This window comes from Sinocyclocheilus grahami, unplaced genomic scaffold (assembly GCF_001515645.1).
Source record: "Sinocyclocheilus grahami isolate Dianchi unplaced genomic scaffold, SAMN03320097.WGS_v1.1 scaffold260.1, whole genome shotgun sequence".
NCBI lineage: Eukaryota > Metazoa > Chordata > Actinopteri > Cypriniformes > Cyprinidae > Sinocyclocheilus > Sinocyclocheilus grahami.
Window position 1 is genome coordinate 1,193,970 of NW_015505439.1, and position 15,572 is coordinate 1,209,541.

The 15,572-nt window shown below is 37.8% G+C and overlaps 2 protein-coding genes across 7 annotated transcripts in view; one reads left to right on the plus strand and one right to left on the minus strand.

Annotated features, from left to right (window-relative positions):
- Positions 1-943: 943 nt before the first annotated feature.
- Positions 944-9,121, plus strand: LOC107599096 (protein-associating with the carboxyl-terminal domain of ezrin-like). Of its 2 annotated transcripts, none has more exons than XM_016290599.1 (14): positions 944-1,287; positions 1,872-2,074; positions 2,305-2,490; positions 4,191-4,304; positions 4,509-4,565; positions 5,115-5,217; positions 5,658-5,769; positions 5,938-6,015; positions 6,099-6,238; positions 6,339-6,526; positions 6,659-6,830; positions 7,855-8,025; positions 8,178-8,944; positions 9,040-9,121. In XM_016290599.1, exons 2-14 carry the CDS (start codon positions 1,910-1,912, stop codon positions 9,094-9,096), a joined length of 2,310 nt encoding a protein of 769 aa, XP_016146085.1. In that variant the 5' UTR covers positions 944-1,287; positions 1,872-1,909; the 3' UTR covers positions 9,097-9,121. The 2 variants fall into 2 exon arrangements, with proteins under 2 accessions (XP_016146085.1, XP_016146084.1); XM_016290598.1 differs by having other exon boundaries at positions 1,876-2,074.
- A 1,251-nt stretch (positions 9,122-10,372) lies between these two features.
- The window catches only part of firrm (fignl1 interacting regulator of recombination and mitosis), a 15,152-nt gene continuing 9,952 nt past the window's right edge, over positions 10,373-15,572 (minus strand). For 2 of the 5 annotated variants that reach the window (XM_016290594.1, XM_016290593.1), the window contains exons 17-25: positions 15,115-15,204; positions 14,747-14,932; positions 14,131-14,247; positions 12,436-12,531; positions 12,188-12,319; positions 11,996-12,100; positions 11,659-11,739; positions 10,679-10,810; positions 10,373-10,589 (exon numbers count right to left, since the gene is read on the minus strand). In XM_016290594.1, coding sequence (XP_016146080.1) covers positions 10,383-10,589; positions 10,679-10,810; positions 11,659-11,739; positions 11,996-12,100; positions 12,188-12,319; positions 12,436-12,531; positions 14,131-14,247; positions 14,747-14,932; positions 15,115-15,204 — 1,146 coding nt within the window. In that variant the 3' untranslated portion in view covers positions 10,373-10,382. Of the gene's footprint in view, positions 10,590-10,678; positions 10,811-11,658; positions 11,740-11,995; positions 12,128-12,187; positions 12,320-12,435; positions 12,532-14,130; positions 14,248-14,746; positions 14,933-15,114; positions 15,205-15,572 lie in introns of those variants that run through there. The other 3 variants (XM_016290595.1, XM_016290596.1, XM_016290597.1) reach the window with 3 other exon arrangements.

Consider the following 15,572-nt stretch of genomic DNA (forward strand, 5'->3'; position numbering starts at 1 on the left):
TTTTATAAAGAATATCTCTTTGGATTTGAGACTTTAGTCTTTGCAACTTTACAGATCTTCTTTATGCACCAAGAGCTTGTAACACTCCAAAGAGAAAGCAAAAATTTAAATCGCATCATATGACCCCTTTAAAGTAGCCCAATTCCCCGGGAACACCGCGGACTTGGCAACACTGCTCAAATAGCTCATGCAGTTTGGTCAACCACCACACCACCGAATTCACAGCAAATGCTACACCAATATTAATGAAACAGCCCCAGAGGAGAGTTCATATGAAACCTTACTTGTAGTACACAACTCTGTGAAGTCTGTACAGCACTCATTCAAGCTCAGACACTCATAGTCACACTGGCACAAACTTCCTCTGTAGTAGCCTTCTCCACAACGACCCCTACAGCTACCTGGACAGGGAACAGTGTTTACTTACAGAGAACATACTTTGATTGAGAATTCACGTTTAGAGTATGCTTAGACACAGAGACAAACAACATGAGATGAGTTAATTATTTGCAATGTCAACAGAAATCAGTGCATGTTTGAGAGTAAAACAGTTAACTGTTATATTTACGGCAAGCGTGGCTGACTCTGAATTTTATAAAGAATATCTCTTTGGATTTGAGACTTTAGTCTTTGCAACTTTACAGATCTTCTTTATGCACCAAGAGCTTGTAACACTCCAAAGAGAAAGCAAAAATTTAAATCGCATCATATGACCCCTTTAAAGTAGCCCAATTCCCCGGGAACACCGCGGACTTGGCAACACTGCTCAAATAGCTCATGCAGTTTGGTCAACCACCACACCACCGACGGGAAAACCATTGACAATATTTCGGTGGATACGAATCAACTAAATGTATACAGTGCACTTTAAACACCTTCATATGCAAGCGCGTGGAACAAACACTTAAAAAAAGAAAGAATCCCAATTGCGTAAAATGCTGAGCTAAAAGACAGTCTTAAAAGATGTATTCCCCTTTCGTTATTGAGAGAAGGGTCACCCCTGTACAACAAGATGGTTTCGTCCAAATCTATAACAGGAAGAACCGGTGTTTATAATTTGCGAACAGGAAGTTGTGCGTCGTGCAATAATCGATGCAGTCTGTCAAATCGACTGATTTGTTGTAGAGAAAATGAATTTAAAGTGTTTGTTCGCGGCTCAAAAACTTGGTCGAGGTTAACGGAAAGCAAACGCTAAAAAAAACTTTTTTTGCAATAATGGTGTCCGCTGGAAAGGAAAACTGGTTTTCCTAGGCAATTCGCTTCCTGCGAGGTGACGCAGCCATACAGGTAGTCTGCTCGCTGTACAGCTGTCCTGTAAAGAATAGATCAGCACACTAAATAAACACTTTTCCTGAATACCGAGTAACAATTAACAAGCGAACCAAATCAATCTAATATATGACGTTAAGAGCTTGTCCAGTGTGATTCTGTCAGTCTTGATACAGTATAAATATGCTCTGTCCAGAATCCCTACAATGACACGTTGACTGGAAAACTTACATGTCACTGCAATTTGCAACCATATGCCAGTCATCACTGTGATCACTTGATCTGAATGTTATTTTCAGATTGTCCTCGAAAACCAAGTTAGAGCATTGAATTCAAATTATAACTAACATTCTGCTGCTTTTTGACATCTTGCATGCTGTTTATCATTGCATGTCAATGAATACTCAGTTACCCAAAAGTGGAAGGTTATTGTATTGCCTTCTGACAGTCCGTCATCACACCACTCCAGTCCATCAATTAAGAGCTTGTGAAGCCAAAATCTATTTGTTAGAAACAAATCTGTAATTATCAGCATACATATCAAGGAGATATTCATGTGCATGTTTTTTTGTAGTACAGGTATTCATTACTTTTTTTCACAGACAGCGTGATAGGCAGACGATACCACCTCAGTGTAAGGATGGGTGCTGAGAGCAGTGTGCTGCCAAGCTGTGTGCTGGAAGAGCCGTTGCTGACACTGCCGTCTGGCCTTACCATGTACTCTGCCCTCCTCCGGGATGGCAAGCCTGCCTCCGTCTTTGTGCATAAGCAAGACAATGAGGATAAAGTCAGTAAAGCTGCCAAGGTAAAAGTAAACAGCTGCTATGTAACCTCACCAATGACATACATTACCTGTCCAAAGTTTGGACACACCTACTCACAGATTCTCTATTATTATTTACCACATCTTAGAATAATAGTAGTCACTCAATACAAATTGTATATAAAAAAGAACAAGTCGAACACACAAATCTCTAAATTTCTCAGCTATTTCAGTCAAATAAATTTACCTGATTAATACATCTTCCTTTACAGCACTTGAAGACATTAAGGCATCCATGTCTTCTTCGCTTCCTGTCATGCTCAGTGGAGGATGGAGGTATACATTTAGTGACAGAACCAGTTCAACCATTAAAACGGCTGCTAGACAATCTTACTCCAGAGGAGATCTGCGCAGGCCTCTATGACCTTTTACAAGCACTAGTCTTTCTGCATGACAGGGTAAGACGCATTTAATTATTGTTTTATTTTATTATTTTTTATACATTTGTTATTGTTTTTTTAAAATGTGGACAATTTACAGTGCACAGCATAAATGAGTACACCCCCTCTGATTAAATATAAAATATGTATTTTCTTAATGATCACTAATATAATTCATAGAAAGATGGCAAAATTGAAATGTATTAAACATTCTTAATAAAAACAGAGAAATGCATGCCATTAATATCTGTAAAATAAGAAACTTAGCCAATTGTTGTTTAAATGAAGCATTGCAGAATTGAGTACAACCTAGATTTAATTCAACCAAGTGTAATATTCTAGAACTTAATATGTCCTCCATAATTAAGTACACTGCTCTGACACTTCTTGGCACTGAGTGTACAAGTTCATGACAAATTTCCACATCTGTGCTGTTTAACTCCTGGAGGACGACCTCCTTAAATGCCCTGGTCTTTAATGGGGAGTGTTGCTCAGCTCGTCTCTACAGAATCTCTTACAGCAGCTCAAGAGTGTTAAGATTGAGTGAAATACATGTCCGCTGAAGGATTTTCACCTCAGGAGAATGAATATCTTCATTGTCATGTTAAAAAAAAAGCCCAACAATGCAGGGAATGAGAAGAGGGTAACATCTTCAGTTTCAGGTTTTTGTATTACATCACACAGTGGTGTGTGTGAATTCATGACAGCGTTGATAAAGTACAACTCCCTCACACCTTCAGCACTCATATATCCCTATAGAAGAGCTTTACTACCCCTGAATGCCACTGTGGGAACCAGGCACTTCTCTCTGTACTTCTCCTTTAGCAACACCAGAACATTTTGGATGCTGTTAGATCCGCAATGATTGAATTGGTCTCATGAGACCAGAGTGTAGATTCCCAGAAGTCTATATTTTGTAAATATGGGCCTTGGAAAAAGCTAAATGATTTTATTGTGCTTTGGCTACAATCGGTCGTTCTGGTGTGGATAAACAACCATGCATGTCACTTCTGCATGCTGCAGCATCTTACTTTGTGAGATAAAGTGTCACTCTTTTCACAGCTTTTGCCGGCTCTGAGACAGTATTTCTCCTGCTCTTTTTCCAGCAAAATCTCACTCATCACTAAATTAAAGCTTAAAGTGAAGACCTGATTATTTCAGGGGTCTTTTCACAAGTCCATTGTTTTTGAATTTCTGTTACACTTTGGCTATATTTTCACACTTAAAACAATAATTTAGTATTCCTCTTGTACTATTGTCCTCATTTATGCTAAGAAATAAATATCCTGACAGTTCTCTCTCAATGGTTTCATTGTTGTCAGCATTAAGTCTGTCTGAGTATGATTCAGTGGGCCATATAACACTTAATTATCAACAAATTACTTGCCTTTAACAGTTTTGGTTCAACATACTTACCTGTTGATCAATACTTGCCTTAACCTTTACACCAGAATTAATTTTTTTATTAACTTTCAGGAGGGTGTAAACATTTTTGCAACACAACATTTGATCACTTTAATAAGAAAATGGTATTTTCTTGAATAATTTTAATATTCTTCTTTGGTAACTGATCAAGCAGACTTGCTGGAATATTATATCTCTAAAAAAACCATAATTTGTCTTCTAAGCAAAGAGTAAGTTTCAGAGGGGGCGTACTCATTTATGCTGTGCACTGTAACTAACTTAACTAAATCATTTCTCTTTGTCTCATCTCTTAGGGCAAATCAAGTCACAACAATGTGTTCATATCCTCAGTGTTTGTCAGTGAAGATGGCCATTGGAAACTCGGGGGGATGGAAACTGTCTGCAAGTTTTCAGAGGCAACACCAGAGGTGACAAGTGTTGATTTATACTTTATACATAATTTAAAGGTTTTTTTTTACCCTCGGGTACTCAATTTCTCTCTTGTTTCAAAAGATTAAGGGAAATTATATTTTTAATGGCACGGTTCTGTTACAATTGGTTAAATACCTTTAATAACAAATACAGGCAAAGCTGAGTACTGTAACACTTTGTATCTGTGACTTCCTCTCCAGTTTCTCAGAAGTATCCAGAATGTTAGGGAAAAGTGTGCCATTCCTCCTGAGGAGAAGGTAGGAACCATATTTGTATTTTTTTTGGCAAGGATGCATTGACAGGAAAAACATTTATGTTGCAAAGATTTCTATTTCAAATAAATGCTGTTCTTTTAAACTTTCTATTTATCAAAGAATCCTGAGAAAACAAATGTACAACAAAGCAGCACAACTGTTATAATATAATAAGAAGAAATGTTACTTGCGCACCAAATTAACGTATTAGAATGAAAATTCAGCTTTGCCATTGTAGGAATAAATTATATATTTTTAAATATATTAAAATGGAAAACAGCTGTTTTAAATTTTAGTAATATTTCACAATATTACTGTTTTTACTGTGTGCTTAATCAAATAAATGCAGCCCTGGTGAACATAAGAGACTTCTTTCAAAAACATTTTAAAAATCCTTCCAACCCCAAACATTTGAATGGTAGTATATGTAATCATAATCCGATTTGTTGCCAGAATTTACATGGCCTGGGACAAAATGAAAAACTGACGACAGTCCTGATCATTATGTCTCAGCAATTTAATGTTTTTTTATTATTATTAATTTATTTGTAGCTTGAAGGATACAAAACTCTTCCCGACAATCATGCCCACTCCCGAGACGCTTTTTCATTCGGGGTAATGGTGGAGGCCCTTCTTCCACTTCTGACCGGACATGGTTAGTAACACTCTTAATTCAACAGACGCATGTAAAGCAGGCTGAGTACGTCTAAGATTCATCCTGTTGTGGTAGTTGCTAAGCCCTTACTGCATAGACATGTGACATAATTGTTAATGGACTGACGACTGCGTTCAAAATGATTTTACATGCCGGGTACAAGTTTTCCATTCAGGGCAGGTTATGATGTCTACATGTTCAAAGAGCAAAATGATCCACATGAGCACTGTAATGGTGATGCAACCTTTTGGCTTTTATGCTGTTGTTTTTTGGAGCAGGGCCTCACTGAAAACATATGCTCCATTGTTTTTGTGCTATCTTTTTTTTTAGTCTCACTAAATTCCATTCCCTCTTTCTTACGTGTTTTTATTTATTTTTCCATGTCTGTTGCCCAATTTTGTAACCTCCATGTGCTCCTCCATCCAAACTTTCTGTCTCAGTCTCAGATGATTTGTTGGAGAGTCTAAAGAACATGCTGCAGGCCAGCCTCTTGACCTCTGACCCCATGTCTCGCCCATCTCTCAGCAGTCTGCTGACTCACAAGTTCTTCAGGTTTGCTTTTGAAAACTTTTTTTGATAAAAAAAAAAATTCTGATCAATCGTGGTCTTTTGAAATAAATTTTAATTTTACAAACATTAAATTCACCTGTATTGAAGGAAGATTATTAATATAATTAAATGATTTAAATACCTAAACTTTGCAATATTTAATTCTTATAGAAATGACTTCTTAGATATCATGAATTTTATGAAGAGTTTGACCCTGAAAAATGAGGAGGAGAAGAATGAATTCTTCAAGTAAGCTTCCCTTTCAAATGCATGATTTTATTACTCTAGAAGGGTGAAGTGTTGTGCTTAAATAACTAAGTGCGTTTCTGAAGGTTTCTCTTGGACCGAGTTCAGAACCTCCCAGAGGAGTTAATTGCTACACGCCTGACACCTAAATTGCTAAATTCTTTGGTGTTTGCTGAGCCCATGGCTGTCAAAAGCTTTCTTCCTCACCTCTTACGGCCTAAGCAAGGTAGAACCAGTCAGTAAACCTTTAGTAGATGCTTATTGTCCACTTGTTTAGTAGCATTAGTCTTAGTTATGAAGTTGACAGTCTGTTTTCTGATATACAGGCTCAAGTGTGAGCGCCGGTGAGGAGTGTCTTCTGTCTTTGTCTTTGTATCGGAGATACGTGGTTCCTCAGCTCCTTAAGCTCTATAAGGTGAATGAGGAGCATGTCAGGATTGTGCTTCTCTCCCACATTCACATCTATGCTGAGTTCTTTCCTCACGAAGAACTGAAAAATCTGATTCTTCCTCAGGTACTGTAAAAATGTATGTGTTTGTATCAACAGCTTAGGGATAGTGAATTCTTTCGAAAAATGAGTAAATTCAGGATGTTTTTAAGTTGATACTGGGATTGTTTCCATTATTTCCCACACTTTATCTTGCAGGTTTTGCTGGGAATGAGAGATACAAATGACTCACTCGTCGCTATGACACTACAGAGTTTGGCTGTGCTTGTTCCGTTGCTGGGTGCCCAATTGGTTGTTGGTGGGGAGAGGACCAAAGTCTTTAAACGGACCACGCCAAACTTCACCAAGTCCACAGAGGTCACCCCAGAGAGTAAGACACTGTCTGTTAATGCACTTTTATAATGAGAGGGAGTTTGGTATAATTCTCTGCATATTTTACTAAAGTTAATCACCCTAAGAAGTTAGCTTGATTGACTTTCACTTATTTGAATTAAGATTCATTTCTGTTTTGATACATTTGATACGTATCTGTCCTATTCTAAAACATTTAGGCTGCTTATGTTATTATATAAGTTATTATATTAATCTATATTTAATGTAAATGTTATGTTTTTACATTTTTAATTGTTTTATGTTTTTCTTTTTACAATTTCTTAAGACTGGTTTGAAAAAGATAAAGTAAATATCACATATGCTACAGCCAGATTTATCAGTAAAGGTTTTCTTAATGGCTAATGTATTTATAAATGAAATTCAGATGATGAAGTATGAAACACATTGATGGTACTAACATTGTTTTGAGGCCACTGCTGCATCAGTTTATATGTCATAGATATTTATTTTCTAGTAGTGCATTCAGTTCCTCTTTTAGGGAAAGAAAATATATACTAATGTATATAATATTTACATTTTAAAACAAATATTTGAAATTAATCACACTGATTAAACTCAAATAATTTTCAGTCTATTAATCGTCTACTAATGTGAAGATATTTATAACATTTAGATTTCTGTTTAAAATAAATGCTGTTCTTTTGAACTTTCTAATCATCAAAAACAAATTCCAAGAAGGTAATATATCACCGTTTTCACAAAAATATTAAGCAGCAGAACTGTTTTCAGCATTCGATAATGATAAGAAATGTTTCTTGAGCATCAAATCAGCATATTAGAATGACTTCTGAGGGATCATGTGACACTGAAGACTGGAGTAATGGCTGCTGAAAATTCAGCTTTGCTATCACAGGAATAAATTACATTTTAAGATACATTAAAATAGAAAACAGTTATTTTAAATCATAATATTTCACAATATTACTTCCATTTTTGATCTAATAACCATTAAAACCAACCATTAAAAGTCTTACCCATCCCAAACCTCTTTTCCTCTGCAGCATCACCCGTGCATATTGTTGGGCCATCACATCCCCACCTTTCACAACCACCAAAGGTCCTGAATCTGTTCCTTAAGGGCTCAGAGGCCAAAAAGATGGTTTTAGAAAATATGTACTCCTTCAAAGCAACTGAAAAGACCACCGCCCAGCACACCACATCAGAGAGGGCAGGTATGCCACAACTGATCCTTAAAGCAACTCACTCTTAACAGTTAACATTTCTGAACTGCTTATTGTCAAGCAATAATTTGAAAAGAAAGGCTGAAGTTATCTTGACTTTAACTGCATTTGTTTGACCCTTCTGAATCAAGTGATCTCTCTAGTATTTAGCAGCGAAATGTCATTCCCATTGAATGGGTGCAGAACGGGCACACAAGCTGCAGACAACACGAAAACTAACAGCACAGTGAGATCCGACGAAGACTGGCCTAACTGGAGTGACACAGAAGAGGCAGAAAAGGACAAGACCCAGTCAGTCCAGATTAGTATTCGGTCAGCTGACATCCCTGGTCAGAGCAACTCTGCTTTATCAGCTGACAATGAGGATGAAAGCGAGGAACCCTGGGATGATTTTGAGGACTCAGAAGTGACCTCAGACCGGTCACCCTTGACTCCTTTACCAGTCTCTGTACCAAAGACATCAACAAAAAGCACTGCATTATCTCTGTCTGAATCAAGCACAGGACCTCCAAGGCAGTCAAAAGCACTCAAACTGAACTCTAGCGTCAGAAGCGCTCCAGATCATAACCATACCTCATCGTGGGACACCGGTTGGAACCAGACAACTGACACCCTCAAACCCAGCAAAACAAGTTTAGCATTAGAGCCCAAGCCAAAAAGCACAATCAAAAGCTCTGAAGCTGGATGTCTCGGGGAGGAGTTCACAATTGCAGTCAAGAAGAAGCCAGAGCCAGATCCAGAACTAGACTTCTTTGCAGACATGGTCCCAGATATTAAGCTGTCATCCTCATCTCTTCTGCTCCCTGTGGAGAGCTCAGTCAAAGAACCCATCACGGGACACACAACGTCAGACCCATCAATAGATACACTGAGCGTCACCACCAAGTTTGATGCCACTGACTTGGCTGAGGTTAGTTTAGCTATGCGTCCCGACATCTATTTCAATTATTGAAACTACAGTACGATAACAAACTGATGAGATGATCTTTTGTTTTGCTTTCACAGACTGAGACAGAAGGATGGGGCGATGACCTCAACTGGGAAGATGAGAATGCCTGGTGATCAGTGTGGTCTTCTACAGAAAGCCATATGAGAGATTCCCATTCAAGAAAACTGCTACATATGCCATCATGACATTATCACTAAAGACCAACTTAAAAATGTAGTAACTATGATTTAAGAGAGTAGTGTGTATTGTAAGATTCCCCCACCCAATACAATATGATATTCAGTCTACTGTTGCCATAGAAATTGTTCGGCTTACAGAAAAAGTTTTTGTCTTGTTTAGCTTTTTCAAGATAGCATGATGGACCTAAACATGCCAAATCCTATTAGTAGTCCTTCAGTCATGTTGCACTGTGGAGGGGTACCTAACCTGGAAATACATACTTCTAATGTCAGGTTTATTTGTGCCATACAGCTTTTTCTTTTTTTTGGTTCAGTGAGCATTAGAGGATGGACCGCCTCAACTTGAGAAGAAATATATAGACTCTAATTTTTGTTCATTAGATTTGGTGAGAGCCCAACTTAATTTATTTGTATTGTAAGCTGCTTATTAAATAAAATGGTTTTATGGTATTTGATTCATTTTTGACATGTACGGTTTTAAGTTTAAGTAAATATGGGGAAATTTTGATGTAATATTGACTACGAAATTTGGTAAAGTAAAATAAGAACTCTCCCACTGACTTAAGGCTAGGTCACACTGCATCGACAGACACAAAATGAAGTGTTTGATGAATTATGGATTTCAGATCAGTGTGTTGGTCTGTTGCCATTGGTCGGTGTTTGTTTTTACCAACTGAACATTCAATCAGTGTTTGTCAGGAATGTTTGGACAGCAGGGTATGATTTTCTAACAAACATAATCTGGTAATTGCTGGCGTTTGTTGGTGCAGTTGTGAATTAGCCTTTAGAATATTCACAACTGACAGCTATGATGTCATTGTAATATTTAAATGCTCTACTGCAATTAGCATTTTTTTATTATATTTATTTGCATACTAAATGAAAATTGGTCTTTTTTTCTATTACATCTAAGTTGGCATAAATCTTTATGTAAATGCAATTTATACATCTTATTGTGAAAAATGTATGTTCATGTATGTTTATTTTTTATTTTTACGTTTACACCCACATCTCAACAACAATCGATGGATAGTTCATTTTCTAACAAGTTTAATAAACAGTTTTATGGTCTTTGGAGTGACACTTTTCCATATAAACTTAAAAAAAAATACAACTTTTATACAAATATCTTGGGTGACTTCAGCAAATGTGGTGACATGGAACAAAAAGGCAGCATTGTGTTAAAAGCAGCCAGAGGTAGAGGTGGTGTTGTGGTTGAATCAGGGTTGCTCTACTGTAGTGGTGTTAATTTGACTTATCAGTGACTGTAAGACCTCAAGTCTGGTCCTGACCCACTGTGGAGGGGACGGGTTGTGGCCTGGCCCCACTATTGCCTGCAGGGCTTTCAAGGCACTTTCTGCTGTCTGGAGGTATCGCTCATACTCCTCTTCTACTTTGGTCTCCTGTCTTGCCCTCTTCGGACATGGCTGGAACAGGCAAAGAATCACAGATTTAGTGAAAATTTGTTCCATAGCAATGTCAGACCGGAAAGTTAGCCATCCTTTCACTCATTTACCTCCTCTGTAAGTGGCGTGTGCACAGGTGAGTTGTCCTCGCACTCCATTTGCTCACAGTGTTTTTCTATTATACTCCTCCACTCCTTCAGACGTTCTAGTCTTGCTTCCTCAGACTCCTGGTGTGAGACGGTCTGTAGAGAGTGATACATTAATCTATATTAGGAGAACTGCAATAAGACAAAACTACACTTTTTAATTTTAAGTCCATATACAGTGGGTACGGAAAGTATTCAGACAGAACTTTTTGGCTTTAATTCTAAGCGGTATGTGTGGAGAAAACCAGGCACTGCTCATCACCTGTCCAATACAGTCCCAACAGTGAAGCATGGTGGTGTCAGCATCATGCTGTGGGGGTGTTTTCAGCTGCAGGGACAGGACTACTGGTTGCAATCGAGGGAAAGATGTATGCGGCCAAGTACAGGGATATCCTGGACGAAAACCTTCTCCAGAGTGCTCAGGACCTCAGACTGGGCCGAAGGTTTACCTTCCAACAAGACAATGACCCTAAGCACACAGCTAAAATAACGAAGGAGTGTCTTCACAACAACTCTGTGACGGTTCTTGAATGGCCCAGCCAGAGCCCTGACTTAAACCCAATTGAGCATCTCTGGAGAGACCTAAAAATGGCTGTCCACCAACGTTTACCATCCAACCTGACAGAACTGGAGAGGATCTGCAAGGAGGAATGGCAGAGGATCCCCAAATCCAGGTGTGAAAAACTTGTTGCATCTTTCCCAAAAAGACTCATGGCTGTATTAGATCAAAAGGGTGCTTCTACTAAATACTGGGCAAAGGGTCTGAATACTTAAAAATGTCAACAATTCTGTGTTTTTCTGTCAATATGGGGTGCTGTGTGTACATTAATGAGGAAAAAAATTTAACTTAAATGATTTTAGCAAATGGCTGCAATATAACAAAGAGTGAAAAATTTAAGGGGGTCTGAATACTTTCCGTACCCACTGTATCTCTCATTTCATACCTTACTGAGGTAGTTTAACACTTTGGTTTTGATCTCCTCTGATGTCAATGTTTGAGAAATCACTTCCTCATGGTTGGTTATCTTAAAGTTACAAAAAAGACATGAGCTAGATTACAAAATTGTTGATTCAAAACAGATTAAGAATAAATGAATAAACAAATAAATAAAAAAGTTCTTGAGAGAAAATTATCACTTAGGTTTACGTTGCAGAATTTGTGTTGTCTTTCAAAAATGTATCATTATACATTCACTTCTGATTTACTCGAATACAAATTTAACAACTGAAGACATTGTCTGTTACTGAATAAAAATGTTTCTATAATGGGGAATTTCTGACCTCTGCAAAGAGGCCAAAAGCCTCCAGGACATGATGCAGTATCAGCCAGGATGGGTGAGTCAGGAGACCATTAAACAGACCACTGATTCTAGGTAAAACTTGGCACTGCAGTCACACACATACATATATGTACTACACACACAATGAAATCACCAAATGAAAGAACTAACTTCTGGTCTGAAATTTTTTTACCTCGTATTCCACGTATACCTGAATACTGGGAGAAATAAACACTTTTCCCAGGGAAGCAAGGAACTCCAAAGCAGCTAAAAGCAGGTCATCGGGGCATTTCTGGATAGTCAACCCACTCAAACAGGAAACAGCCTTTTTTTTTGCAAAAACAAAAACAACCTTGCATCAAAATTTAAAAAAAGATCTAAAACGCTTTAAACTATATAATTATGAAGGCCCTAAGAAAACAGTAAATGTTAAAAGATCACCTGAACAATGACATGTGGCTCTACACTTTTGATCAGAACAGCTGATATTGACAGGAGTAACTTCACAGTGCACTGGAGAGGAGGATGAACCTGCACCTGATAGTAGATGAACAGTGGGGGGAAACTACTAACCCACATACATCTGAATGCGATTCTTTACTTTCTCATGTCATCCTTTTAAGTGCTACTGTTTAACATACAAAGTTTGTGTAACAAAGAACGTTTGTGTAAAACTATAAACAACCATTCAAAAGTTTGAAGTCAGTAAGGGTGTACACTTGTAGTTTGGTTCTCTTGGTTCGTTTGGTCCGGACCAAAAAAGAAAATGCATTTGGTCCTGGTCTGCTTAGCGTTCACACTGGCATTTTTGACAGCGAACCTAAAGGCATAGTGATACGTTCACAACCTGACTGATCAGGTTGAATGATATATTTCGTGACAGAACTCATAAAATTTTGTTTTGGATACACCGCTTGTTCCGCGCCGTGAAATCACGTCATCTTATCATTACATCCTGTTTTTGGTTAGTTTAGAAGTATTTGGTCTTTGTTGCATACATATTTCATTCGAACCCCACCAGAGTTCGTTTGGAAGGGGACAGAGACGCATCTTTTTCTCGGTCCACTTGTTAGATGCGCACCAGGGTTCGGGAAGGCAGCGTTCACACTTACTCAAATGAACCGCACCAACAGAACAATCGCACCAGTTTTAATCAAACCAAACATGACAAGTGTGAACACACCCTAAGATTTATTTTAATGTTTTTAAAATGTACCTTATGCTTGCCAAGTTTGCATTTATTTGATCAAAATACAGTAAAAACAGTAATATTGTGAAATAATATTAAACTCAAAATAACGGTTTTCAGTTTTCTGCATTTTAAAATTTATTCCTGAGCTGGCAAAGCTGAATTTCCAGCAGCCATTACTCCAGTCTTCAGGGTTCTTCATTTCTTTCAGGGTTATTTGAAGAATAGAAAGTTCAAAACAACAGCATTTCATTTTAAATGGAAATCTTGCAACAATGTAAATTGCTTTACTAGGCGCGTTTCCATTACCCTTGAAATTGCGCAAATTGAAATTGCGAATTGAAAATACGCTTAATGGAAACGCGTCAATTTAGCAAAAACGGCCATATATCGCAAAAAAGTTTTTACGCTCGCATGAGGTGGTTTTTCAGTCAATGCGCAAAAGGATTAATTCGCAAAACTGCAATGGAAACGGCTTTTTCGCATTTACAGGTCACATGGCGTATGTAAAAAGTAATATGATCATTCTTCAATGTACTATAACCTCCAAGAAACACTTCATAAGTGGCCGCGCTCCAGTATAAGGGGCTTTCCCTACTATTAATACTTAGACAATTTACATTGCACACTCTGCGGTGCAGTGTGGCTCTGATACAGCCACTGAAGCTACGGCCACCGTTGCCATGACTTATCGCGAGAGGCAAAAGGTTACGTTTTAGCCGCATAACATTTGTTAATGGCAACGCCGTCATTTCGCAATACTTTTTTATCGACATTCAGAAAATATCGCCAAAGTTTTGCGCAAATCTGTAATGGAAACGCACCTACTATCACATTATGTCAATTTAATGCATCCGTGCTGAAAAGTATTAATTTCATTCCAAGAAAAAAAAAATCTTACTGACCCCAAAATTTTGAACAGTTATGTATATGTGAAATCTGATCACCTGATTGCTACTCATGCGACTCCACAGCTGAGAGATGATCTTCACAGAAGACCCCACACATTCAGCCTGCAGGTTGCTCCCTCCCATCAACATCAGCACACAGCCTAGTATCCGATTCTGAATCACAGAGTAACAAATTTAAAACCAGCCCTGGGAAAGATATTTATCTTAAAGGTCAGTCTGGTTTTTAAGAGCAGGATGTCAGATAGAGTTAATTAAATGTTGAGACAGTTTAAGTGTTGAAATAACAATAAAAATCCCCAAGTGTTCCATGACTAAACTGTGTAAGTGCAGGGTTTTGTTTTGTGTCCATAATCAAAACTTTAATCTACAACAACCCTTATCAAAATTTGTTCAGGGTAAGACTGTGGCATAAAACAAATTTATTGGCTTAGAACTTGAATCTGGATCTAAGATTGTCTGTTTCCTCTGCTAAGAGATGACTAAAAAACTATTTTGTCTTGGATAAACTGTTAGTGGTGAAGCTATTTTTATATGCCAGCATTTTTGATGTTTTTAAAATCAAAGCCTTGTGTAATTCAAAATGATGGGAAACATCCTGATAAGTATAAAATGTATGTATTCAGTAACACCATTGTTACTTTATTTCTCTCACAAGTCTCGGTATATCTCCCATCCTGTAGCCGCTATTCTGCAATTCCTGCAGCACAACAGAAGCTACGGCAAGCACCTCTTCCTCCACCCGCATTCGTGCCTCTGTGCACAGACACCTTAGCAGAGTGTGGCGCCACACACACAGGTTCTCCTCCTGAGCGGGAGGGAAGCGCTCCACAAACTCCACCTGTCACAAAAAAAGCACTTCATCACATTTATGAATGCACCATTTTGCTATCTACAAAACAAAGACAGAACAACAGTGGGAACACAAATAAACTATATTACAAACTCATCAATGTTCGGAGGAAGCTTTCCTGCAGAGTTGCGTTCATATTCTTAATCTGGACAATAGAAAAAGAAACTAACCTGGTGCTTGGGTGTCATGAGAAATAGCAGACGTCTAAGCAGCAGGGCCAAGTGAAACATCTGATAACCCTCACCAGGACATGACCTTATCTAGACAGTACAACAACAATACATATCATGGAAGTAATTAGTGGACGACTAAAACCTGAGAATTTGCTCAGACAATGTTCAAACCAAGAGAACTTAAAGAAAAAAAAACTTGTCTAAACACTCTCCAAAAATTCAATTACAGTCATCCAAAAGAATATGCAGTCATCTTTAAAACGGTCAATAGATTTAGAAACTGAAAAATTAAATTATCAGGATAGAGGATAGGACAAGTACAGATGTATAGTTAAATAGATGTATGGTTTAAAATAAAGACAAATTTGGACTTTCTCTAGATGTCAAATGTAAAGAACACATACGTACATACATAAATATTTAGACCGTTCAAAAAATAAGATTTTTTTTTGGGG